General features: G+C 48.2%; 1 protein-coding gene across 2 annotated transcripts; it reads right to left on the bottom strand.

Moving 5' to 3' along the window:
• Positions 1-268: 268 nt before the first annotated feature.
• Tdrp (testis development related protein) lies at positions 269-20,915 on the bottom strand. 2 transcript variants are annotated; one of them, XM_028766320.1, is made up of 3 exons: positions 20,679-20,915; positions 3,958-4,055; positions 269-2,419 (listed from the first exon to the last, which is right to left on the bottom strand). In XM_028766320.1, exons 1-3 carry the CDS (start codon positions 20,778-20,780, stop codon positions 2,071-2,073), a joined length of 549 nt encoding a protein of 182 aa, XP_028622153.1. In that variant the 5' UTR covers positions 20,781-20,915; the 3' UTR covers positions 269-2,070. The 2 variants fall into 2 exon arrangements, with proteins under 2 accessions (XP_028622153.1, XP_028622151.1); XM_028766318.1 differs by having other exon boundaries at positions 20,655-20,861.
• Between the last annotated feature and the right edge of the window lie 6,841 nt (positions 20,916-27,756).

The following is a 27,756-nucleotide window of genomic DNA, read 5'->3' on the forward strand; positions in this document are numbered from 1 at the left end:
GACGGCCATTTCCCGGGATGAGGATTGCGAGGTCACCATGGCGGGAAAGCCGAGGGCAGATAAGGAGATGGATGCAGATTCTTTTTGTTTTCTTTAATCTTTAGCTTTGAGGAGGACTCTACCCCTCCCAGAAAAGCAGAGGACAGAGTTCTGCGTACTGACATCGAGTCCCCTCTGCCAGCTCCAGAATCATAAACTGCTTCTGAACAGTTTGCGTGAAGTCTGTGAAGAGATGTTCTCCTGAAGGCAAACCAACAAATAGACACACTGAAGATCTCAAACACTAGATATTTTAATTTGATACAACAGAAGAAAAAAATCATTTTTAATTAATCTTTCTGGTTTACAGTGCATCCTAGCCTCCTGGGAGGCGACAGGGTGAAAGTCCCCGTGTCAACACACAACACTGCCTCTCAGGCACACGGGCACAGAGAGCTACAGGCACTTAGCACTCAGCACAGGCCCAGTGAACACAGAGGCTGTGTGTTCAAGAGCTCGTTCCCTACATTCTCAAGGCTGGGTTTGTATTCCTGTCCCACAGGTGGTTAGCCAGACACACCAGTGGGTTCCTGCTGTGGGCGTCAGCAAGAGCCCTCTCTTCTGTCCTCTCCCGCAGTTACCTCGTTTTGAAGACAAGAGCGGTCTCGGAGCTCACGCACTCAACCGTTTACCTGAGGATACTTAAGGATTTTCAAACTCACAGGTTATAGTAAAAATACTTTGCATTATGAATCAAAATCTCCATAATTGAACTTCCAGGTGTTAACAATTTTCTACCCGAATCCTCCTCTCGAAGCTCATTGAGTGAACTTACTGTTCTATTTTTTAAAAGATTAAAAAATAAAAGCTAGTTTATGAGTGGACAGACTCATGTGTGGACAGGTGGATGGGTATGGGTGGCTGGCAAGCTGGGTGGTGGACAGACAGGTAGCTGTGGATGACAGATCTAGTGAACCCAGGCCACTTGGCTGTTCCACAGAACATTGCGTGGGACACCTGGGGACACTGGGGACACAGTGCTTACACTGCTAACAGACAGTGTGACTAGTGGCTTTGAATTCTTAACCAAAACAAAGAAACACAGCTCCCCAGTCCGTCCAAGCACTGTAACTGGAAAACAAAGACAAACACATGGGCCACCTGAACATCGCCCCTGGACCACAATGGAGGACAGTCAGCAGTGCAAGACAGGCAGAGCTAGGGAGGACACACACTTCTTATAGATTCAACATCAATCATAAAAGTTTCTCATTTTGAAAAACTAAACATCTAAGAATAGAAACGAGGCACTTCAGTGTTTTATCTACAGTTTAACTCTACAGTGAGCAAGTTAATGTTTTCTGAGCAAAGTTAAGATTATTGGGTGACTAAAATTTACTCCTAGTATTTCTTCCATCTTTAAGTTTAAAATCAACATTTTTTTGAAGAAAATAAAGATCTGTATTTAAACGTTCAAAAGAAAAAAATAAAATTCCATAAAAGAACTAGTTGCCACCTAGGCCGACACTGCAGGCCAGTCCTCCTCAGCAGATGCATGTGCCCCTCGAGATGCCCTGACACCCTACCTCAAACCACCTTGCTTCCAGCATCGAGATTTTGCTTTGTTTTTAACTTAATAAGGAAAAATGAATCTGTTGTCAAACTGAATTACTGTAACCTTTGGAAGATGCTTCTTGTATTCTGACAAAGGGAGAGGGGGCCACAGAGGCCATGTTCAGCTAGCTGCAGCACTCATGTCGCATGCAGGGACAAGATGGAGATGTTCTAAAAACCCAAGTGACTGAGGCTGGCACGAACCTTAGAGGAGACTGGCTCACAGGACAGTGTCTGCAACACACACATCCATTCAGCACACATGCACCCAGTGGGTGGATGTTTCTGCAGCAAGGCAGCCAGATGTCACCAGGAAGCCATGGTGTGTATGGGTCACTGTGCATGAAACACCAGCAACTCCGTGGGTTCCTTCCCTGGGCTATGAGAGGGCTCAAGAATTAATGGTGCACTAGAAGGTGGGCGGCGGGCTTGGCCAACCATCAAAGCAATGTGATGTCCCTGGGAAGCGCCTTCAGTTCATTCTACTTCCTCACAGGTCTCTGTCAGGTGGCCTTTGCTCTGTCGCCTGATGCTGACCAGCTTGCCCGCTGACCGGAGGCTCCAGCGGGAGCTGCTGGCTGAGTTGGCGAGGCTGGTGTACTTGGTAGAGCCCTTGGTGTCATCCTCCCAGGCAGACCAGGGTGGGCAGCCGCTTACACCATCCTCAGTACGGTCAGCGGCCGCGTCTTCAGCAGTAAGTCTGGGAGGCTCCCAGCCTTCGATCTGATCTGGTTTCTTAGGCTGAACATTCTGTTTCAAAACCAAGGCGTCCCAAAATCCTGATTTCTTCTCTGCCTTCAGCTCTTCTTTTAGTCGTAGGTTAGTTCTGGAGATGAAACGGTTTACTTTTGGTCACACAGTGATCTCATAATGTGTCAGTTTTATAAAGTTTTTTTCTCTAAGAATTTTAACTTGCTTAGAAAGTCAATGATAACCTGTGCATAACTTTGAAATAAATATTAAAAATAACAGTGGAAACTTAGCGGGCATAAGCCCATAGAAGCCATGCTTTGGCTTTCCATGCATCATAGGCTAAGGACCAGGTCTTAGACAGGAGACTGGACACTATTGCCACAAGGAACCAAGTCTCAGAAGCCATAGGAGGGATTATGTGGGCATTTGAGTAAACCAGAAAAACCAAGGTCCAGGTTAGGTTATAAGTAAAGGGGAAATTCTAGTCAGTAAGTGGGTTTTCTGTAGGGTGGCTCATGTAATAAACTTCTCTTAAACATTTAGTAGGTAGTTGACTCAAGGAAAAAAATTACTCAAAACTTATATCATGATAAGGAAATGACTAGCCTGGTCGCAGTGCACAGCTTTGATCCCAGCACTCAGGAGCCAGAGGCAGGTAGATCTCTGAGTTCAAGGCCAGCCTGTTCTATAGATTGAGTTCCAGGACAGCTAGGACTACACAGAGAAACCCTGTCTAGAAAAACCAAGGGGGCCAGGTAAGAAAGAAAAGGAAATGAGCGATACAAAGAACATGTTGTCAGTGTTCTGACTAGCTGCTGGCTATTAGCATCACTCAGACACTGTTGGAGACACTAGGACACAGGTGTCCAGAGCGATGGGCACATCACCCAGTGACCAAGAAGACGTTTTGTGAAACGGCTGCTTTATGCCTCAGTGAGGAAGAACTGCCATCCGCTGCCATAGATAGTCCTCTACCAGAAGGAAACAGCTACAGGCTTCCAAGGTCACGTCCTACCATAACAGGCAGCTGGCACATTTTTACCTGGAAATGCAAGCTTAACTCTGATAAGTGTGCAATAAGGTAGCAACAATGTATCAGTTTATACTTAACTTTCTAGATTGTTTTGTGGTTTCCAATCACTACTTGTGGTTTTGTTCAGTTTTGAGGGTGCTGGGATCAAATCAGGTCTGCGTGCCTGTTTGGCAAATTCATGCACGCTCAGCAAGTACACACACGCTCAGCAAGTGCACGAGCACTACCCCATCCCCACCTGAGTCCTAAACCTGTACATGGTTGGCTGTGTTTTCCTTCACTTCCGGGCTGCTGGGCGCTCTGGCTAGTGAGGTCCACAGCTTAAGCACAGCTCCAGGCTGCCTTCTGTGAAGTCCATTCACAAGTTTTAGCTTTTTACTTCTCTTTAGCCTTTCAGAATGCTTTTCTGGTTACATAACTTCTACTCAAGGTAGAAGTTGTCCCCAGGGCACTCAAAAAGTGCACCCCATCTCTTTGTGCACCCCAGCATTCATAGCTCACAGCTTGCCTGTATCTGCAGCCTGGAATAGCAGAGGCCTCTCTGGAGGCAATGGCGGGATAACCCCTCTCCTTATACCACAGTAATCTCTCTGTGTCCCTGGTGATGTCACTTTCTCAAGATGGCCGCTTCTACTCACCCTTTGGACTTGGGAGATCTGGAAGTCTCCAGTAGATGTTCTTCGTCTTCTTTATTAAACAGCGAAGTTGCTTCTTTCCAACCTCTGAGACTTGCTCCCTGAACCAGTGAAAGGTAAAGAGAGTGTCAGAGCTGGTGCCACAAATCCACAGATCCGTCCTATCCCAACAAGTCCACGATGGCTTACAGTTGGCCGGGCAGCTTGGAAGATGCAGCACCAGGTGACTTCACCACTGTTAATGTCATAAGAGTGGCTGACTCACACGTGGCTGCCACCTGGTGTGGGCACTGAGCAGAGAAACAGATTAACAGGTGACACTTTACACGTCCCGATGCTGTGATAAACGTGATTGTACACACAGTCTGTGCTCTCATGGAAGGAATGGGTTGTGCTGGTGTCAGCGCTGTGACATAGTTGGCAGAGGGCATTTCCAGCCCCATTATAATCTCATGGACATGTTGATGGAAATGTCGAGGCCAAGCCCGTCCCAGACCCTTCCGTATCTACACAAAATATATCCTACCTGCTCGTTTATGTTCGGGAAAACGACATCTTGTAATATACTAGCAAATACTGTTTTACTCGTGGAAAGTCACATTAAAGCTCACTTACAGCCCAGTGAAGATTACCACACGGGAAGGAACTGGGTCTCTGATGCCAGCAAGCTCTCTGCGTCCCTGGTGATGTTGCTCTTTCAAGATGGCAGCTCATGAGTTACCCTTTGGACTTGGGAGACTGAAGAGGGGGCCTGAGGCTGTTTACAGGTTCAGCACTACCTCTAGGCTCCAGCATCTTGAGGGGATGGTGATGCCTACCCAGCCTCCACAAAGATAAGCTTGAAGAAGAAATAATGTATTTTTCTGATTCTGGAAAGTGGTTTTATGCAATTTCACCTATCTTAGTAAGCAGGAAGGAATATGGAAAAACTCTGGAAGTTTCCTGGACATCTAATTTTTATCCCCATATCTGCTATTTTGCATGAAAGGAACTGTCATAGAGCAAGGTTGTACTTTGAGGTGTTAAAAAAAATTCAAAAAGAGAGTATAAAAACGGAACTGAGAGGTGGTGGAGGCCTCTAATGTGAGACAATGTAATATATATTTTCAGCAAACCCACCAGGGCAGCGGAAAATCATCAACACGCCCAGGAGCCAGGCTTCCGCTTTTTGCCCCGTGTCAGTCTGGACTTTAGGAATCCACTCTGGTCAGAGGAATCCACTCTGAGCAGAGGTCTGTCTCCGACTATTAGGCCCTCTACCAGACCCACTGTGTTAGAATCCTACGTGTGTACCCACACCAAAGAAGTCACTGCAGCAAAACCAGAAACTTGGCTCTGAGATGCGAGCTTATCATTCTGGGTGCCCAAAAGACACCCAGGGAGCAACACAGAGCCCAGCAATCTGCTCTGGCTGCTGAGGCTCAGGTAGAGCAGTCTGTAGCAATCTTTACCAGTCAAGTCAGGGAGAGTCTAGGTCTGATCGACCTGAATTGTGCGCCTAGCACTGAGGAACTGTCCCCAGAGTACCTCTCCGGGATGGAGACAGACCCACAGAACAGTGACTCCCCGTGACGATACAAACTGTGAGGTCTCAAGGCAGCTGACTGAAGCAGCACCCACAAATACGGGGAGCCGGAGCTGAGATATTTTTGGGGGTATGATGTTTACCAAGCCCAGAACCTCCAGACCCTCCAGCGCAGACATCACAAAGCACAAACACCCAGCAAGCCGGGCCAGCTTGCTTGCCCCTCCCTAGCTGGGCTGCGCATTCCACTGACCCCTGACCAGAGTTGCCAGGGAGCCAGTTGGCATTGTAAGACAAGCCAGTGAGAGGGGGAACTCAGGAGCTTTGAGTACCACCCACATCTTGTTTAGGAAGAAGATGCAGAGTCTGCAGTTAATGGGATTTAAACAAACAGGCCTGAGGAAGAAAAGGGGACAAAGGAAGGGAAACCATACCCAATGAGGAAACTTCCTGATGCAAAGTGAGTGGTAAAGGCACTTTTCAGGAAAGACGATGGACGTTCCTCCTTCAGAGTCAGGGCACTGGAGGTGTGATGAGACCATTCATATAGACAGGTTTATTGGGCCAGTGGCCAGCTGTGGCCAGCTGTGACCATTTGTGGGCAGCTGTACCCTCCTTCCCCAATCATCTGCTGGGCTTTCCTAAGAGCAGCCTTGCTGAGCCCACTGGTGTGACTTCGAGTGTGCATCATCATGCCGAGGGAACAGTCCTTGCAGGCAGAACAGATGGCTGACGTCACACTGGACTGGATTACAGGCCAGAAGTTCCCTCCTGCTTCTCCTGGCCTGTTAGCATTCTCATTTGTCAATACCATGAACATTACAAAACCCAGCCACAGTTTCTTCCATCTCTTAAACAAAATGCCCAAAAGTCTTAGGGAGTTTGGACCCTCGGTGAACCCTCTTTCCAACACGGCTAGCTGGCATATCCTGTGTGGTATCAGGGCCGCTCAGGCTGAGGGAGTTATCAAGGTTTGTTAAGTTTATACATTTTGCTGGATTTGGAGCAAAAAGGATTCCAAGACTCAGTGCTGGTGTTCTTCCTCTGAGTTAGTTCTATTTCTTGGAGAGCCCACAGCAGCCAGCCTAAGGGCTACAGCTATACCACAGCTAGCCCTTAAACAAATGCAAACCATTGGCTACTAGTCATTTAAAGCATTTCTGGGAAGACTGACCAGAGGCTAAAGCCACATAAATGCCCTAGGCCTGAGGATACTGGGCAAATGTCTCCTAGGAGTCAGGAACAGAGGGCATCCTAGCGAGGGGTAGGCACAAAGCTTGCAGCTGTGTCATACCTACGCTGCCCAGAGATGGTCTGTGTATACATTCATTCATCAAACACCATCAAACATAGCAGACAAGAACTTACACAAAGCTAACAAGCCACTGACACTCCCTGGTCCCTGTGCAGGGCACATCCCTCAAGGAGCGAAGTCTGGGTCCTACCACCAACCCAGAGACTAACTACCTCATGTGGCACGAGAACAACAAAGCCACCACCAAGGCTTCTGAGCTGCACAGCCCACACACTAGAGTGCTGAGCTAAGTTTGCAGCCTGAGCCACACCACCAAAGTACCCAGCACTTCTGCAGGACAGCCCTTCTGACCCCTGGCGGAGAGCTGCAGGGCAGCTTCTCCGGAGAGGAGAGATGAATGAGAAGAGCTCCTCCTTCCCTTGGGTCCCCCCACTACTGTGGTGCAGCTTCAGGATCCCCCAGACCATGAGCACTGAGACACTACACTCTCCAGCCGCCATTCAGCACAGAAGACCTCATTTGTGGCACTGTTCGAACCTTTCACAGGTGACAGCCCTGTTCTCCAGGTGCTCCAGGCAACGCCATCCCTTGGACATTGCATTCTGTGAACCAGCTTATGTGCATATCAGTGCCCTGTACCCACAGCCCTGCAGCAACAACTGTGTGTTCTGTGAGTCAGCTTGGCAGCCAAGGCCCTACTCGGCCCTGTGATCCTCCTACACAGGGCCCAGGGAGGGTTCCTGAGGTATGGTTCATTGCCCTGTTCACTGCAGTGTCCTTGATCAGGCAAGTGCAGCCTGGACTGCCTCAGTGATCCTGGAAGGGCATGCCGAGCTCCAGATGGTTTCCCTCTGTGAGGGACCTCTACTGTGTTTCACTCAGAAAACCTCACAGGAACACCCCACAGGAGTGCTAAGAACAGGCCTAGTATTGGAAGATGCTAATAGTTCAGGGGCGCCAGACATGGACCAGGGGCTTGCCTCCGTGGGGTGAGTGTACACCCCGCACTGTGTGGGCCTCTAAGAAATGTCCTTCTGAGATCTCTGCCCTTTAGTTACCCTTTAGGGGAGACACGACAAATCTAAGAAGCAGCCTGCCAATCAGAAGAAGTGTCAGTAAACTAATGACAGCAAAGGCTCATAGGGCAAGAAGAGAGGGAGGCTACAGACAGGGAGAGAGTTCCTCAGAGGAATGGCAAACTGTGTCCTTTCCCCAGTTCTTCAGCCCAGTAAATAAGCCGGTGTGTGGGAAAGGAATATTGTCACTCAGCCCCCCAGGGCTCTTGCTGGAGTGGTGAGGCCGAGGGGCTTGTCACACATGCAGAAGAGCCCTGGGAGATTCCTGCAGGTTCCAGGTACGTCATAAGCATGGGACACAGGGAAATGTCCAAGAAAGCTTCAAGACTGACCCTAAGGTAGGCCAACCTGAGCTATGGAACAAGTACAAAAGTACAAAGCCAGCCAGGACTCACAACGAGTCAGTCCCTTCTCCTCCTCTTTCTCCTCTCTCATGCATACATACTGCTCTCTCTCTCTCTCTCTCTCTCTCTCTCCCTCTCTCCCTCTCCCCCTCCCCCTCTCCCTCTCCACACTGCTAACCTGGTTTTCCAAACTGTTCCACCTTTCTTACCCACTGTTCCCTCTACAACATCAACGTTTTGAACAAATATACCCAGGTTCCTCAGAGCATGAGGCAGAGTAGCATTCATGTTTCTATTTTCCTTCAGGTAGGAAACTAACTTCAAGGGTTGCTGTAAGTCCTGCAGATGTGAAAGCTTCATCCACCTCGAGCACTTGACAGCTCTGTTTTCAGGGAAACCTGCTTACTATCCCACAATACATCAGCAGCTGGGCTGCCAATCCATTATGTGACCGATGTCCATCTCTTACTGTACCTACTGTGCAGGGAAACTTTATTCCAGGCATCTGCTGAAGGTCTTGGGACTCCCCAAAGGACAGACAGACGGATGAAGGGGTCACTGTCCACATACCTCCAAAGAATGCCCTGGTCCCACAGCCAGGGGGATGCTACACTTCCTCACGTGGATGGGGCTAAATTTGCCTGAGACTACATCCTGCTGGGGCTCCTCCCAACTCCAGACTTTCCTATACAAGGCCTAAGGCTGGCTGGCATCTCATCCGCAAGGAGAGGATAGAAATGCGTCTTGCAGCTTGTGGTCGGGCAGTAAGGGCACTAAGACACACTCTGCCTGGGCATGTGTGGGGCATCCTCCTTCTAACATGACAGCGTGGCTTTCATTAAAGCAGCTCTGACTGTGCCAGGGACCCTCAAGACTGGACAGTTTCTCATGAGGAAAAGGAGGGGAGGGTAAGTCCTTGCACGAACTCTCCCGCCTGCACTCGCACTCAGCTGAATGTGATTCTGCACTAACTGTACACAGCCTCGGTTTCTGAACTAGATCAAGCATGGAGAACTGACTGAGGAGACTCGTCTAGGCAGCTACGGGGAAGTCCTCACCCTTGCCGAGGCGGCTGCTCTGGAGTCACCCATGCCTCTAACTGAGCTCAATAAACTCACTGGTTCCCCAAGATGGACGTTGATGGAACTGTACTTTGGCTTGTTGGCACACTAGCAGGAGGTAGATGTTTGTTTATATATCCCCAGAAAAAGGGTCCCCGCAGCAGGCTAGTGGGAGCAGAAGCAAGCTTTCCTGGAGACTTCCCTGGATGTCATCAAGAGCTGTCAGCATCCTGGTCTTCTCCATGATCAGTGTAGATCTGACTGTCACTGTGGATCAATGTTTAGACCATGGGCAGGCTGTGCCACCTACCCAGGCAGGCTGCTTGATCATGACGCAACAGAGATGCAGAGAGACGGTCCAAGTAATGAAAATGGAACTCAGATTATCTTATACTAAAACACTCTGGTAAGAGAGAAACTGGTATTCTGAAGAAATTTAGGATTCTAGGTCAACAGTGAAACCAAACCCAAGGCCTTTTTATCAGAACCAGAGTATCAGGCTACAGGAGAGTTTTCACGAGACTCGGAACATCCGAGAAGAAAAAGCTACAGAGTGGCTTGGTCCTACAACTGACCTCACAGAGCCAGGGGCAGAGCAAGAGGGAGTGCTGGATCCCAGACAGAGAAGGCTTCTCCCAGGCTCATGTCCACTGAGATAAACCATGAGAAACCCAAAGACATACACCTGTGTCTGGGCTCAAAAACACACCAGCATGATGAGAAGCTCTGACAGGGAAAAGGCTGTGGGTTCTTATATGAGCACTGGGAAATGCTCAACAGAGAAGACACTCAAGAGCTCAAGAGTGTGCTGCTTCCTGAGCTCATGTTTATGTGGGCTGTGTATGTATAAGACAGATAGATGGATGGACGGATGGACATGTGTGTGTGTGTGCGCGCGCACACACACGAGTGAGAGAGAGAGAGAGAGAGAGAGAGAGAGAGAGAGAGAGAGAGAGAGAGAGATTCTGCAGCTATTCCAGGGGAGATGAACAGGATGGCTCACTGAAGAGAACTGGAACTGAAAACAGAAGTGAGGGACACAGTTTGAACCCCTCACACGAGTGTATCACCCGTCCTCTCATGCTGCTGTGTGGAAACAAGGCATTGATTATAACAACGCTTCTTATCACAGCCCTTATCAGGACAACAAAAGATGTGAGTTCATTGGTTCCTTTGAGGCATGTCTGTGACAGGTGCCTGCTGGAAAATCCATCCATGTTTAAACTTCAAGAACTACTGCAGACATGGGGGAGTTGATTCAGACTCCTATCTTTGGCCTTCATGGTTTCCTCTCAACCTTGGGCTGGAGGGGGAGCACCCATAGGTATGAAGTAGGCAACAGTAGTTTCTATTAGTCTGAGAACAGAAGGGCCCAGGCAATAGTGATAAGAGGTTAGACATTACCACCCACATAACAGACAATCAGGAAAAGAGCAAATACACAGACATCCTAACAATAACCCATAAAGACGGCAGGTCTCAGGGATGTCCTGTACCATACGAAGCACTGGATGGCTATGGGTGCAGTGGGCGGCCCCCCAAGTCATAACGAGCTTCTCCTAATTCCATATTACAGGGTACTGGTGAGACCACAAGGGTCAGACTAAGGACATCCGCACAAAGAGAGTCATGAAGCAGCAGAAAATACTCTCTTGGTGGGAGACCAAACAGAATTGGTCTGTGAATGGAACTCTATACCACAGATAACATGGGAGAGAGAGAAACAGAATGGCAGCCATGTTTGTAACCCACAGAGTTCGGCTGGCTGAGGATGTAGACAAGCACTACAATCCACAGCAAGCACTCAGTACTCCAGAGCAGAGGTGCAGTCTGCGAAAGAGATTGCTTTCTACTGAGTTATTAAAGAGGGTTATCAGAGTCCCTCGGATCTGCTCTGAGCCCTCAACCTGGAGCTAAGAGACTGAACAAAACCAGGCTGTGGCCAGATAGCCAGCACTTCACAGAGGCTCAGGTTGGGGACAATCAGATGGCTTGTGTGTCGCTTATAGAAATGATGTGCTGAGGGCAGAGCACGGGGAGTAGCTCAGGCTGCTCTGGGACATCTCCAAGGTTGCCTGGAGCAGGAGCAGCATCCACAGGCTGTCCAGAGACACACTGTCCACACCCACAGCCAGAGACACACTGTCACACCCACAGCCAGAGGGATGTCCTGAGACTCAGGTAGGACCACATGACTCAGGCTCCTAGCAGACAGCTACTGGATATGGAGGTGCTCCCTGAGGAGGTGCTCCCTGCGCAGAGACCTCTGGTCTTCCTCCTTCCCATCCCCCAACCCCTATTTGTCTCCTCCCAGTAGGAACACTACCACAAGTCCTTTCTAGTCTCCTAGGAGGCAGAAATGAAGAGTCCAACTAACGGCTTTTTCTAAAAACTAATGCTCTCGAGTTCTCTAATCCCATCTTCTCTCTCTCTCTCTCTCTCTCTCTCTTTTTTTTTTTTTGTGTGTGTGTGTGAAAAGAAATGGAAATTGCTCAGCAACACAGAGACCAAGCAAGATAAAAGGGATGTACATGAGTGCCAAGGACAGACGGATCTGGACGGACGGACAGACAGACGGACAGAAGAGAACAGCGTCTGTCTTCCTTTTCCAATCACTTTGCTCATTACTCAGAACATGGAGTAACTAGAAAAGAAAAAAAAAAAAAACTGAGCCTGCAGTTCTCATCCATCTGAACAGCTGCCAAGGCTTCATGAGCTAGCAGCACACTCTTGAGCGTCCGAGTGGATGTGCAGTCTCAGAGCCCAACCCCTTGGAAGCACCTGCTCCCCCCAGGTTGTCATCTCTAGACCAGCCTGGAAGGCAAGTTAGAATGAGCCAGGACCACCACAGACCCCGAAGGCTCCGTGGGGCTGTGCCCCAGGCAAGGAATAAACCTCCATTGTGTTTGATCTAATTCTTGAACCCGCCATTTTTCACTACATTAACCATCATGTGAAACACACTCGAGGAAGGGCAGCCGTAGTTGGCAGCGTGCAACAGGTGTGAAATGGCAAAGATCTGAAGGTTATGAGGCTTCACAGCTAAAGGAAGACCTGCCAGCCTGGGAAGCCAGAGTCAGGCATCTGGAGGAGAGGATAAAAGACAGTGGATTTAGGAATGAGGAACCCCCACCACCAACAACAACAGGAAACCACCAGCCGCCCATCACAGCAGACCCCCACCCCCACCCCATTGCCTGCAGCCAAGGCCAGGCCAGCACTGAAGGCTCAGCAGTGCCTAGTGGTCGTAAATATCATTCTCCAGTGAAAGCATTACGGAAATAGGTCTGCCTGATTTGTCTAGAAGATAAAACAAGACAGGAAAGGGATGCAGATTTCCTGGGCTTAACCACAGTAGATGGGAACTGCAGGAAACTGCAGGAGAAGGGCGATCTGGAGGGTGTACCTCAGTGCCAGGTAAGGAAGAAGTGAGAACCAACCAGGGGTGTGTAGGTAGACCCACACTGGGAGAGCCGCTCTGGGGACCCAAAGTGCCTGGACAGCAGAGATTCTCCGGCAACAGTACCAACGTGGGCAAGAAGGAAAAGGACACAAACGCCCATCAAGAGCTTCAAGCTCACATAGCCTTTGCTAAAGACAAGCAAGCCCAAGCCTTCAGCACCGGTGAGCATGCTCCCCACAGACTGCAGCGCCCCTTCCTCTGGGCCAACTTCCTGCCACTCTGACAAGGACAGCTGTAGTGAGCTGCACTTGTGAGAACCGTCCAGCCAGTGAGGCTGGCCTCATCTGTAGCTCTTCCTCCTAGACTTCTGACACCTTTGCCTGAGACTGCACGGAGGGCGTTACTTATTTTTAGCTTTCTTTACTTGACACGTATGATTTATCCATGGGGGGGGGGGAATGGTTCTCTTGCTTTTATCCTTTGCAGGATCTTTTCTTTCCTCCTGCTATAAAACACCATTCATATTCTTGGCCCAGGCTCCAGGGTCCCGAGCCAGCCGCACTGGTCTTCCTGTTCAAGGCAAAGCCAATCTCCATCCCACTCTAAGGGTGCCCAGGCAAGAAGTGGGAAGGAACAGAATTTAGAGTTGCAAACAGAAGGAGAACGGGGCCCACGGGGCTCACCGTCCACAGCAAACTGCAGAGACAACACACATGCCATCCTTCTTGGGCTTCCGCATGCCATATTAAGGCAGTCCAGGGGTGTCCTCTCACCCCTAAAGACGTAAATTCTATTTTCAATTTCTACTGTGAGATATGGAGCTAGGTATCAATTACACTAAAACTAAGTTTAAGTATTTGCAACCGCAATATTAATGACAAGTTAGAACAGGAACCCAATTGTACTGTAAGCCAAAGAATTCAGTTGAATAAAAATGCCAAAGCAAACCACATCGAATACACAGATCAAAGGTATATGATCTGTGTTTACAAATCACAGCAACAATCTAAATTACTATTACAAAATGAACAAGGTAAGCTGCGCATGCTTCTTAGACAAAGAAGAATAAGGGTGATTGATCGCACACACACACACACACACACACACACACACACACACACACACACATCTTTGGATGATCCGCCAAGCCCTCTGAACACCACACAGAACGTAGGCACAGCAGCCATGGCAACCCCCACCTCCAGTTCTTCAGAAGCCTACTGCAGAGCCAGTGGTGACTGAGGCACATTAGCCCTGGGTCAGAGCTGGGATGTCTCACAGGAAGCAGACAGATGCAAATACTGAGAGAAAGAAAAGACCTCACACCAGTAACCTGAGCTCCTACCATACGAGTTGGAAAAAGAAGAGCAAGTGAACTCCAAACCGGCAGATGGAAGAAATGGAGACCAGGACAGGAACGAACGAACAGAGAATAATACAGAGGAATCAGAAAAACCGACAATAAGAAAATGTATGTGAATGCTGGGGGTATGAGCCTGAGGTCCCAGGCACTGGGGCAGAAAGATCATTTGAGCCTCTCAATTCCAGATCAGTCTGGGAAAAAAAAAAATCACATGATCAGATATGGAAAAATCATGACAAAATCTACTGTCTTTTCATGATAAAAATGCTCAGCTCTAAGCTCATACTGGACACTTAAGAAACCCCACAGCTGCCTCCTCACTCAGTGTTGATACCGAAGGCTTCCCCCTAGAATCAGGAACAAGAAAGGAAGGCTAGCTCCTGCTGTTCGTGCCCAGCAGTGTGCTGGGGCCCAACAGATCAATACAGAAAAAGAAACAAGAGGCATTATCTAGACTGCAAAAGAAGTAAAACTGTCCTCATGTGCAGAAGTTTTATCTCTTACAATAAAAGATAAGCAAACATCAGATATACAGTCAGGATATAAAATATAGTTCTTATACACTAGCAATAAACAATATAAAAGTCAAATTGAAGCAATTCTACTTACAACTGTATTAAAATAACTAGAAATAAAGATGGCAAGACTTTATAGTTAGTCTATGGAAATTACAATTTTAAAAAAAGTCTTGCAAGATATGAACAAATGAAAAATCATCTCATATTTTATGAATCAGAAGACTGAAGTACTGCTAACTTAGCAATGTCCCTGAAACTGATCTACACGCTCAGTCCCCATGGGAGGCTCGGCTGCCTTCTCTGCAAACAGTGATAAACCCGTTCTAAGACGCATATGGAATGAATAACTAAGAACTCCAACAAGCAAAATTAGCTTAGAAAAATAATTACACAGAAGAGCTACGGTTTTCATGTCACGACTTGCCATGCTGCGAGCAGTAACAAGACAGAGGTCCTGGCACATGTACCCTGGGAGTCCAGAAAAGACGCATGGCCAACCAGAACAGCACCGTGACAACTCAGTAAAACAGGAATCATCTTCTCAACAAATGTGACAACCAACCTGTATGCCAAGGAATTAACTAAAACCCTTACCTCATGCCAAGTACACAAATGAAAGAACACAGGCCGCTGTAAAAGACCTCAAGGTCCATGACTCTTAAAAGCACTTAGGGTGACTTTAATTCTGATTTGAAAGTGACTCCCAGGATTGATATTCAAACCAGACACAACAACAAAAGTAAAAACATGCTTCAGGTGATAGAGAGTCAAGAGACAACCTGCTGCCCAAGAAGGAGCTGTGGAAATCTGGTACAGGCAGGCCAGAGGCTTTTATCTAGACCATATGAGAACTTTATATTTCAGCAGTAAAATGACAGGTCATTCAGCCAGGTTGGTGGCACACACCATTCATCACAGTACTCCGGAGGGAAGTGGAGCTCTGTGAGTTTGGGGCCAGCCTGGGCTACAGAGTGGAAATGCTGCCAAACAAAACAGAAATTATGAGTGGCTGATTCTTTTTAATGAGTAGAGACAAAACTGAAAGTCTCAGTAGTTGCTAAGGAAACATAAAATGAGACTGTAAACTACTTTGTACCCACTGGGGTCATCAGAATAAAAGGTCAGCTATGAACAGGGGCTGGCAGGAAGACAGGGCACCCAGGATCCTTGTGCACAGCGGACCGCATGCAAGCTGGTCCAGCCTTTGGGGTGGCTGTTTCCTCGAAGGCTCAGCAGGGAATCAACTCTAAGGTCATTTTCACGCTTAGTTTGGGCCGTGGCTACAAAAACGAAACCATGAAATCTTGTCCACGAACGGTTATACCAACACTGTTGTGGAAACAATCCAACCATCCATCGGTGGATAGAGGGTAAACAAAGCTTGGAGGACATCAGGCCAACCGAGTATTTAGATACAAAACAGTACGGACCGATGCCTGCATGATACGGTGTGCTAGGTACAAGGGGCCAGCCAGAAACCCCACAAAATTACATGTCCCCATTTATTTTCCCAAATAGGAAGAGTTATAGCAGCAGAAAAGTCCTGAGGTTCCCTTAGGCTATGAGGAGAGACAGAAGCCTCACAGACATGGAGAACAGCGCCCATTCAGGTTCTAAAGCTCCCTGCCCCATGAACACATTAAAAACAGAAAACCACCCCCCTGCCATATTTCATGGTGAAGCACAATGTTTTATGAATGATAGCTCAGCAGTGCTTTTAAAAACGAAAATGCACGGAGCTGGAGAGATGGCTCAGAGGTTAAGAGCACTGACTGCTCTTCCAGAGGTCCTGAGTTCCATTCCCAGCAACACATGGTGGCTCACAACCATCTGGAATGGGATCTGAGGCACTCTTCTGGTGTGTCTGAAGACAGTTACAGTGTACTCATATACACAGAATAAAGAAATCTTAAAAAAAGAAATAGAAAAGAAAATGCAGCCAGGCACACTGAAATGCTGAGGGACCCAGACCCCCAAAGGAGCTTGTCCAGAAGTCGACCATCAGAGTCTAGAAGGAGACTGCCCAATGCTCTTGGTGGGGCAGTGCATGTCCGACACACTCAGCACTTAGGAGACAACAGTGAATGAGGAGCAGGCAGTCAAATCCATCCTGTATTACATATGGTTTTAGGCCAGGGAAGGGAAGAAGGGAAGAAGAGAAGAAGGGAAAAAGGGAAGGGAAGAAGAGAAGAAGGGAAGAAGGGAAGAAGGGAAGAGAAGAAGGGAAGAAGGGAAGAAAGGAAGGGAAGGGAAAGGAAGAAGGAAGAAGAGCTATTTTAAAAAACCAACTCAGCAAGCTCAAACATCTGAGACCTAATTGGATGGATACTGGCACATTTATTTAGTATTAAGTTCAGTGAGAAGAGAGAAGCAAAAAGCAGGTTATAGGAGAACACGGACAACCACACTTTTGTCAGCTTTCTATACGAAGGATCGTAGAACACCAACAGAGAGAACCTAAGACACTTTAATCTTGGACTTGGAACCTCTAGAACCCCAGGAGACAAAGGTTTTCTGAGTGAGGTGTCAGTTCATCCTCTTGCTGAGGCCACCCAGACAGGCCAAGCCAGTCAGTCACACAACACAAAACCAGAGACAGGCAGAGAATGAAGAGGAGCTCGGCACGGATAGAAATCTGCAGCTAACATGCACAGGCTGACCTCAGAGCCGGCTTCTGGTTTTGAAAATGGCTCATGGGAAATGGAATGGAGTGTCGGCTGTGGAGGCAGGTGGGACAGGAGAGAGGGCACACGTGCAATGCTCCCTAAGGACCCAGCTCTTCCCACCTGACTCCCTCAGCCAGGACACCGGGACTTCCTTAGTAGACTTAGGAGTGAAGCGACGCTGCACTTTACAATCCTGTCTGTCCACAGCCAGCCAACGAGCGTTCATCAGCGGAGCCCCTGGAACTCACACAGAGGTCAGCCATCTGAACAAGGAGGTCACCCCGATTCTCCCCATCACCGAATCTGAACTGGTCGAGGCATGTATTTCAGTGCTTGCGAGTTCTACCTGAGCCTTAAAAAGATTAACAGGAACATGTGTCATACTTTTCCCAGTTCGTTTGTAAGGGTATTAATTTACAGTTTAAATGGCGAACCCCTACAGTTGTTAGCTCAGGGGTAGGGAGAAGCCCATCTAAATAGTGCAATGGTGGGCATCTTTACAGTCCCTTGTTGGTATGAGTTTTAAAACCGGGATGAACAAGTGCAGAGAGACCTAGTGAGGCAGATACCGCACATTTACCTAACAACACTTGGATTCACACAGCCTTGACTGATCTTCAGCTCGTGAAGCTAGAACAGCAAGTGCTTCATGAAACTCAGCATAAAAGAGAGTAGTACTGGACTGGAGAGATGGCTCAGCGGTTAAGAGCACTGACTGCTCTTCCAGAGGTCCTGAGTTCAATTCCCAGCAACCACATGGTGGCTCACAACCATCTGTAATGGGATCTGATGCCCTCTTCTGGTGTGTCTGAAGACTAAATAAGTAAATCTTTTAAAAAAGAGAGAGAGAGAGCAGTGCAAGATAGATATACAAATGGCTGCTGATGAAAAGCAGATGCACATTTGTAAATATATCTATATATTTGCATAAGTTTTTAATGGATATTAAAAAGCTTAAAATACATCTTTTGAGCTAGAAGGAATTATGACCTAACAACATTCAGAGGTCTTGTACTATATCCATCATCAACTTTAATTTTTAAAGTAGACATTAGATTATTAAAAATCATATCTCCCCTTATGGGATGGCTGGAATGAATAGTCCTTATAAGCCTCATTGAACTTCATATTATATTTATTACATATTTATACTAAATTATATTTATGTTTTAATGCAAACAGATGTTTCTTTTCTTTTTAATCTTTTTGTTTGTTTGTTTGCTTGTTTGGTTTTTGGTTTTTCGAGACAGGGTTTCTCTGTATAGCCCTGGCTGTCCTGGAACTCACTCTGCAGACCAGGCTGGCCTCGAACTCAGAAATCTGCCTGCCTCTGCCTCCCAAGTGCTGGGATTAAAGGCGTGCGCCACCACTGCCCGGCTATTTTCTATTTCAATTATAATGTTTATTCTTTTAACATCTTGTGCATGTAAACAATGAGATCCAATAATATCATCTACCCATCTCCCACCTAACTCAAAACTCTCAAACACGGTCTCCTCACAACTTTATGTTCATATATTTTGATAACCCACTAAAGTCCAATTAGTGCTACCCATAAGACATTTATTTTCAACAATAACAACAAAAAGTCAATAATCTATAGAAGTGAAGAGGAATTTGTCCCTGTGTATAAAAACTAGTCTGGGCAGTGGAGGAGACAGGGTATCAGTGGGGATGGCGGGGAACCCGGGACGTGGGAGATGGGTACACATGCTTGTTCTGCAAGCCTGACAACCAGAGGTCGATTTCAGAGGCAGGGCAGAGCATCTGTACTCCCAGAACTCCGACAGGAGCTGGAGGACGGAGGCAGGAGCGAGCAAGCTGGGGGACACGGAGGCAGAAGGGAGCAAGCTGGGAACTGGTAAAAACAAGGAGTCCTGCTCAATGACGTGGAAAGCAAGAACTGACTCTAAAGTTGTCCTCTGGCCTCCACATGCACACCTGCCTGCACTCACAGGTCACACACACACACACACCAGATGTACTCCATGACAGCCCAGCAGTCACATACTCTTACTTAAATGAGCTGGGACTCTACAGAAAGGAAGCCCACCCTGCCTGTTTACAGAAAAACATCAGCAACAGCTATCCAAGCTTGGAAGGAAGTAACAAGATGTCCTGCAGGTAAACAGGTAACTGGTCTCCGGAGACAAAGGGATAGTATTCAGTGCCAAAAAGAAACTTACCACTGAACCATGAAAAGGCACATGAAGCAGTTTTAAACACACATTGCTGCCTAGAACATGATAAAAAAAATCTAAAAACCTCAAATAAATGCTCATTATTGAGTTTAAGAGTTGCTGTCTAGCCGGGTGGTGGTGGCGCATGCCTTTAATCCCAGCACTTGGGAGGCAGAGGCAGGCGGATTTCTGAGTTTGAGAGTTCGAGGCTAGCCTGGTCTACAGAGTGAGTTCCAGGACAGCCAGGGCTGCACAGAGAAACCCTGTCTTGAAAAACCAATCCCCCCAAAAAAAGAGTTGCTGTCTAGCTACAAAACCTTGAAGTCAGGGAAAATAAAAGGTAGGTAAGCTCTAGGGACACCAAAAGGTAACTTCTCAAATGTAAATTCAGATACAAACCATACCTAAAAGCTTACAGTCATCAGCTGGAATGTCGGTGAGCTGGCAACGTTATTAAATTCCCAAGAGATGTCTTACAATGAAACTTCACTCCTAACAAACGTTCTTTTGCTCCAACTAGGGAAGAGGCAATTTCGGGACGACTTCCAAGTTTTCAAAAGAAAGATTTGCAACATCCAGTTTTCACAATGTTAAAAAAAATAACTTTATGCTTAAAAATTGGCTTATTTTGTGACCTAAATTTCATAGCACAGGAGAGGGAACGAAAAGTGGACCGAGAAGGTGGGTGGGGAAGCCTCATACAGATCCACCTGGGATCCTGTTAATTAAAAAATTCTAGACATTCCAAGCATATCTCTACACTTGTCGGGCCAAAGCTTTTTCTGTATAAAGGTCTCTGATCTCTTCTTCCGGGAGAGGGGGGCGAGAGGGGATCAAAGGCTTAAAAAAAGGAAATACGTGTTGTGCAAATAAATATCCAGCACACTTTATATTCGCTATAATTACTAAAAGAAAAACAAAACAAAAACACCAAGCCTTTAAGTCTGAGCGAACCGCGGTCCCAGGCACCATGATTCAGGACTTCTCTGTCTCTCACTCCGGAATAGAAATACCTGGCCTGGAAGCGGTCACCGGCGTCCCCAGTGTCTCAGGCCGAACCCCAGAGCCCTTGTGGCAGCAGAGCGAAGGGCAGCGCCGCCGGCCAGTGCCCGGGGTACGCGTCCCCGCGGTACCCCACACATGCTGGCTCTGGGGCCCACGACCTGCGGGATCCGGCCACTAATCAGAGGGGTCCTCCGGGACCAGTCACCTCGCAGCCCCGAGAAGCGCCGGGTCCCTGCCAACTCCGCACCCGGCACACGACCCCGTGCACCTGCACCTCGTCTCCAGGGCACCCCGCGGCCCGCACCTGCGTCCCCACGCGTGCCCTCACCGGCGCCGGGGCGGCTGCGGCTGCCGGCGGTGCCCCTCGCAGCACGTCCTCTTCCTCTGGGGGCTCGTCCAGAAGCACTCGATTTCGGCTCAGCTTCCACATCTCGGGTGCTCGACCGCTCGGCGCAGCGTCGCTCCCGGACTGAGGGAGGACGCCCGGGCCGCCGCGGAGCTGGGACAGTGCGGAGGACTGGGCGTGGAGGGGCGGTCAGCTGCGGGCGGCCGTCCCTTGCCCGCCCCCAGGCCCGCCCCCAGACCCTCCTCCAGCCTTCAGGTCCCTCAGGTCCCCTATGCCCTGGCCCTCCCCCACCCTGACACTCAGCCTGCGGGTCCCCTACGTCCCCAGGACCGCCCCAACCTCCTAAAGTAGGCCCCCCAGGGGAATCCAGCCAGCCGAGTGCTTTACTAAAGGACCGAGAACCGGGGCACACCAAAGCCACGTGACATTTCACACCGGTGGCCCCTCAACTCCCGGCCCTCCGCTCACCCAGCCCGATGGGCGTGGTCCATCCTGGATCACCAAGGCAACGGCGAGGTGGGGCCGCGCAATACGCATGCTCGCCCCGTTGGTGCTACGGAGGCCGAGGGCGGGGCTTCGCTGACCCGCAGACTGAGGGGTAGTGGTCTATGTTGATCCTAAAAGGTCCTTTAATGGTATGGACCACCGAAGAGGGGAGCACCTGCAAGGGAGGGGGGGTGCTAGGGAAAGAGAAGGGTTCCTGCATAGTGACAAGGGTCACTTTGAGCTGCCTTGAGGCCTGCACTGATGGAAAGATGGACATATGTTGACCAGAAGGGGAAAGAGTCAAGCAGAGTCCATGGAAGGGTCCCAGGGTCCAGAAGTGATCAGGTAGGTGGGTTGGCAGTGCCAGTTGGACCTGGGTCCTCAACTTCCTCTGGTAGTTGTGGCACAGACCGTCATCTCTCAGGGTGCCACTCAGGCTAATGCAGCCTGAGTTCAGATCTCCAGCAGGAAAAAAAAAAATCTGGGCATGGTGACCTAATGGGGTGGGCAGAAGACAAGTGTCCACTCAGTGTGGCCAATCAGTGTGCTCTGGTCTAAGAGATCTTATCTTTGAAAATAAAGTGGGAAGTGGTAAAGACGGCAACTTGACTTCTGGCCTTCACAAACACTCGCTCCGTCCTACACTACACACTCATAACAGGTAAATAAAACTGTCCACACCTGTATGCTTCTCTGAAAAGACGAGCACTGTAGGTAAACTACTAAATGCCTACTTCACTTTCTTCAAGTGTTTAAGAACATTAAAGTGAGAAGCTTCTCAAGTCAGCTCAGACCTGGCCTGTCTGGGACAGTTGGAGGCTTGCAGTAACAAAGAACAAGTAGCCACAGGGTACTTGCAAACACAGCAGACAAGGGGTGATTTACAGACGCAGCATGGGCTTCCTCTAAGGCTGTACCCTGTCAGGGTCAGACGGTCCCAGTAAGTTAAACTAAACTGAAATTCCCAGATGACTCAAAAGGCCAGGCCTGCTACCCCAAATGCTAAGTTCTAGAACGCTTTTAAATGGCACTGAAACCTTTCTGTGGAAGACCTCAATGGTTCTGAACAGAAGGGAGAGGGGAAAGCAGAGATGCTGGCTCTGTAAAGGACATCTCTCAGGTCCTGGCGACGCGGTGTGGGTCACTGGTTCCCTCATCTCCGAGCCATGCTGTGGTCAAAGACTGTAAGAGATTATACAGTCCGGCTTTATGAAAAACAGTCTTTACACATGCAGATTCATTTGGGGATCCAGAAAGATCTTGCCCAACAATCCTTTCCTGAACAGTCAGTGGGAGGAAGCTGTAGATTTTAGGCTGAATTGGCCTTTATTGAATAAGAGAGAATTCATTGATGTAGAAATCCTTTTTTACTTAGTTACGTATCAACTGTGTTGCCTCACTCTGAGTTCAGAATGCACAAGGCCCAACTTACTGAGATATTAGCAGATTGATACAACACAGCTCTTATCGAAGGAGAGGAAGGATTCCCCTCGGAAGCAAATGAGTGACATGGCTCAGGACACAGATTCAGGTTGGCCTGAAGACAATAATCACCATGGAAGAAGTGTCACGAAGTGTTATTGTCACAAAACAAGTCGTAAGCCAGCACTTTTCTTTAAATCTGTATTTGTGGGAGCATGAGATAAGGGGCTACATACCAGGGAAGAAGCTTCTAAAAGTCTTAGGTGGTGACATCACTAGCTTTCCGGCTGAAGGAGGACACTGGTTAATGATACAGCTGAGAACTTTACTTACTAGTCCCAGGAATGTTAGGTCGGATACAAAGGTAAAAGATTATTTAAAGGACTAAAATAACCCAAGATGAAGTTGGTTCTCAACTTGCCACCTTCCGTCTTTCCACAACCATAATGCTCTAGGGCTCTTAACCTTCCTAAGCCTGTGACTCTCTGATACAGTTCCTCGTGTTGTGGTGACCCCAACCATAAAATTATTTCCGTTGCTAGTCCATAACTGTAACATTGTTGCTGTTAGGAACCGTAATGTAAATATCTGTGTTTCCCAGTGATCTTAGATGACCCCTGTGAAAGTGTCATGTGACTCCTATGAAAGGGTCCTTTAACTCCCATAGGGGTCTCGACCCACAGGTTGAGAACAGCCAAGGTCAGCAGCTGCAGGATCTTTGATATGGTGACCGCCTCTTCAGAGAACTCTAGGTCACAGATAACAGACAGGAGGGGACACTCATCACAAACAGGACATGAGCATCTAATGGGAAGCACACAGGTCCTTTCTGTCCCAGGGTAACGGATGAGTGCAGTGACGGAGGCCGTTAGCCGGCCTCCTCTGAGGTCCGCCAGCAACTGCCCAGCGTTGTTCTTCCCTTGCTCGGTGAGCAGCTCTCATTCCTTACACTCTGAAAGCAGAGTGGAAGTGTCCCCCACATCCTTGAAGGCCTCCCCACCCACAGGCCAGGGCCAGTGGCTTCCTTCTCCTGACACTCACCCTCCCTTCATGTTCCCAGATCAGCCAAAGGCCAAGGCCTTTTCATTATTTTCCGTTTCCTCCTCAGGAAATTATACGATTATAATAAAATACCAAGAAGAATAGTAACTACATTTGCCCTTCCTTCGCAGATTCTATTTTTAAAAGCACTCCTGTGTCCGCTGTCTTATATGAATCACTCCCAACTCTTCACTATCAAGGGTAATATTTATGCCCTCTTTAAAAGTCGTAATCATTTTAAAGGTGTTAAAGATTACTCGTGGCGCTTGGACGGCTGTATTCAGAACCACCAGGGTAGGCTATGGGACCACTGCAGGGGGCCTCACAGAGGGGAAGTGTGGGTTAACCCAATACAGCGAGAACAGGTAGCAATCTAGATACGGAGCCGTTCATCCTCCTGCGTGTATGCATACATGCATAAAGTTTCTGTGAGGAGGCTTCAGGGGTGGGGTGGGGTGGGGCATTCTACCTTAACTGACCTTAATGACCTGATTATGGCTGAAGGCAGGGGAGGTGAGGAGACACCACCCAGGGGATGAAAAGGATGAGGAACTAGATCAAGAATCTATAATGAGGATAATGAGGATGCTGGATAATCTTCGCTCCAGTGCTGAAGACGGTACCCAGCATCTGGCAGGTAATAAACACGTACTCTTATCGCCGAGCTACCTCCCAAATGACACGCCCTAGCCCACACAAGCCTTTAGACAGGCTTCTCGTTAATACAGGGCCCTACAAGGCTGGAGAGTGAAGCCATGGCTGGACCTGCTGAAAGGGTCCAGACACGGTGGTTTGAGTCTGACTAGGCGGAATCTGCCCTCTGAGGTCCCTTCTGAACACACTTCCCTCCAGGCCTCTTTGGTTTGTTACCAACCAGATAGACACCCTCTGGGGTTGGTGCCTGGGATGTTATCTAGGGTCTGCAGGTGATGGGGCATTTAATGAAGACAATTTCTAGGAAGGTAAAAGAAAACAAAATACAACTAATGGTTGCCAAGTGTTATCTGAGTCCATAGTGTGCCTTAGGTTGTGTTTGAACGGTCTGGAGGTGAACAGCAGGGTAGTCTAAAGGTAGCCCCGCTTCTGCTTTCCACTCAGCTTTCACGCAGTCTCCGAGTTAGGGGGGGAGGGAAGCAGGAGAGTGAAGCTTTGGTTTGTGATGCTGCAGCAGATGTGGCGGGAGACAGGGGAAACTGAGGCGCCATCCTGTGGGGTGCTACAGTTTTCTACTGAAAATCTTTCCAGTCTCCTTGTCGGTCAAAAATAAACCGAGCCACTGAACCTTGAGATTTGTGCCAGTGTTTTTGTACAGACACTGGTTATTCTTGCTCACAGACCTGTTCTCAATGGATTTTGACCAATCATTTACATGAGTGCAGTGCCTTAATCAATTTATGCTGCCGTAACAAAATGTCTTATGCCGCGTGGCTTACAGGACTACTAATATACTGTCTTCACAGTTCTGGAGACTAGCAGATTCCCTGATCACAGAGTCTGCTCCCTCCCTTCAATGTTCTCAGTGGGAAAGGGCAGACAACTCTCTGGTGCTTCCAGCTCAGGGCCCTAACATCGTCTTGAGGATCTGAAGCACGACTCTGTCTCCTTGAGGATCAAGACTTCAATTTATGAATTGGGAGAGAACACAACCATTCACACATAGCCAGAAAAGTAATTTATCTTATCAGAAAGCTGCTGTAAGTTATCTTGTTGGACTCCATCCCCCACTCCCACCCCACCGTCTAGGGAATCTCAGATTTGTCTTTTAAAAAGCTACCTGATAAAAAACCAAACCAAACCAAACCAAACCAAACCAAACCAAAACAAACCAAAACAAAACAAAACAAAAAGCCAGGCGGTGGTGGCGCACGCCTTTAATCCCAGCACTTGGGAGGCAGAGGCAGGCGGATTTCTGAGTTCGAGGCCAGCCTGGTCTACAGAGTGAGTTCCAGGACAGCCAGGGCTACACAGAGAAACCCTGTCTCGAAAAACAAAAACAAAACAAAAAAAGCTGCCCAAGACTACAAAATGAAGTCATGAATTTCAGCAGCGGACTTTGCTTCCGTACAACCTGACTTGGGTGGATTCCTTTCTTAGCCCGATCTTAAGGTCTCTTAAGTTTCCTCTGCTTGCCAGTAAATGAGCTACATGAAAAGCTGAGACCCTACTTAGACACCAGCCTAAGTATCAACTCCAGAAAGGCAACTGCAAATACTATAGGGTCTAATCACGCCGGACACACCCCTACATACTGTTCCAGTCAGAGCCTTGATAATATAACCAGTGTTTCTTATTGTGTCCCTTTTCCAAGATTCTTACTGCACTCAAGCAACTGTACTGATATGAGAAGAATGCTCAGGAATTCCTCCAGTTCTGGAGGGACGAGAAGAGAGAACTGGCCAATGCTTTGTTTCTTTTTACGATAGTATAATGGCTTAACAGAAAACATCAAAGAGCTGGCGACTTTGTAGACAAAAACCATAACCTTCTGTGGTTGTTGGTTCCTTCCAGTATATTGGTCTCGGGCTACCAGCTTTGAGACCCACTAGCTTCCTAGCTGGAGTCCTAGAAATGTTGACTCAGTCCAATGTGGTTTTTCTGAAAGTGAATTTTAGATGTCAACCTGACGGATCAGGGATTCCAGGAAGCTGGAGTGTATTACTTCTGGGTATGTCTGTGTGTCTCTGTGGGTGTTTTAGGGAGACTGACAGTAGGTCAGTGTACAGAGGGAGATTGTAACTTTATTGAGAAAAATAAGTCTTTTTTAGTCAAGTGTTCTGTTGTAGCAAGGAGACAAGTACTACCAGATGACACTCCAGGAAGGTCTCAGTGCATGAAACCGGGCAGGACCTGCTCTGGGCCTGACAACTCTCTGATCATTCCATCTTCCGGGGGGCACCCTCTACAGAAAAGCATAATGTCCCTGGCTGCCTCAAGACAAAAGAAAACTCAAAGGCTCTAGAATGCAGTTGAAAGGACTTTTGTATGGACAATAACCAGCCAAAGCTGCCTTGGTGACTTCACTGAAATCAGTTAATGCCATAAGAAATATTTCGAAGCCAGAAGAGGAGGAGGGAAAAGAGTAGGAGAAGGAGGAAGGAGGAGGAGAGGGAAGAAGAGGAGAGGGAGGAAAAAAGAAGAGAAGGAGAGAGGGGGAGGAGGGGAAGGAGGAGGGGGCCTTTCTCTTGCTTCTACTACTTATGACTTAGGTAGTCGCATGCTGTCTAGAAATCTTCTCATCCCCATGGTGGAGCTGCCCTACCCAAGCTTTCCCAGGCAAATGGTTGTGTAGTGTCCTCTCACTTTGAAGCCAGAGTTGAACTTCAAGTCTGTGCAGGCTACGGTACTTCCCAGGGCAGTAAGACTCAGCAGAGGATGGGGTTGTGGTCCATGGTGCCTCCTAGTCCTCCTCCTCCTGGGACTTGCATGCTTTTCGTGTCTGCATCGAGGATTTGGGTTCAGAAAAGTCATTGCAAGTATAGGTCTATGTGTTACTTTTCGATTGTGACAAACCGCCATCACCCAGAACAACACATAGAAGAGTAGAAGAGTTGTCATGGTTACACAGCCGATGACTACAGAGGGAAGAGTTGGTCATCATGGTTTCATAGCCGACAGTTACAGTGGGAAGAGTTGATGGTCACGGTTAGGTAGCCGATGGTTACAGAGCGATAAGAGACAGTTATGACAGTAAATCAAGGGCAGCAAGCAGCACACAAGGTGTCAGGAGGAAGCTGGGAGCTCGCATTTTCAGCAGCAAGCGGAAAGCAGAATTGGAAGTAGAGAGGGCTGTACACTCCCAAAGCTCACCTCTGCTGATGTAGTTCTTCCACTGAGGCCACATCTAAACCACCCCGAATGGCACCACCAACCGGGGACCAAATGTTCAAACGAGTGAGCCCTCGGGGACATCCGTCATTCAGACATCCACAATAGACCTAGTGGATTATCTGACACACATTTTTTTAGTTGGTTACGTATGACAAATAGTCCTTTAACATAAAAGTCCCTGGACAGCAATTCAGATCAGATGGCTGGGATGACCTAGGCTTGTTATGTATTGTCTGGGCTCACCTTGGTTCACAGATCAGGACTTCGAGGGGCAAGAGTCTGT

This window comes from Grammomys surdaster, unplaced genomic scaffold, assembly GCF_004785775.1.
Source record: "Grammomys surdaster isolate TR1022 unplaced genomic scaffold, NIH_TR_1.0 167, whole genome shotgun sequence".
Lineage (NCBI taxonomy): Eukaryota > Metazoa > Chordata > Mammalia > Rodentia > Muridae > Grammomys > Grammomys surdaster.

Excerpts from the sequence above, each read along its gene's own strand:
- Tdrp (XM_028766318.1), bottom strand. The coding sequence starts at position 20,780 with ATGTGGAAGCTGAGCCGAAATCGAGTGCTTCTGGACGAGCCCCCAGAG. Across the intron at positions 4,056-20,654 it reads GGGCACGCGTGGGGACGCAG|GGAGCAAGTCTCAGAGGTTG; the intron begins GTGCGGGCCGCG and ends TCACTGGTTCAG. Across the intron at positions 2,420-3,957 it reads AGATCTCCCAAGTCCAAAGG|AACTAACCTACGACTAAAAG; the intron begins GTGAGTAGAAGC and ends TTTCATCTCCAG.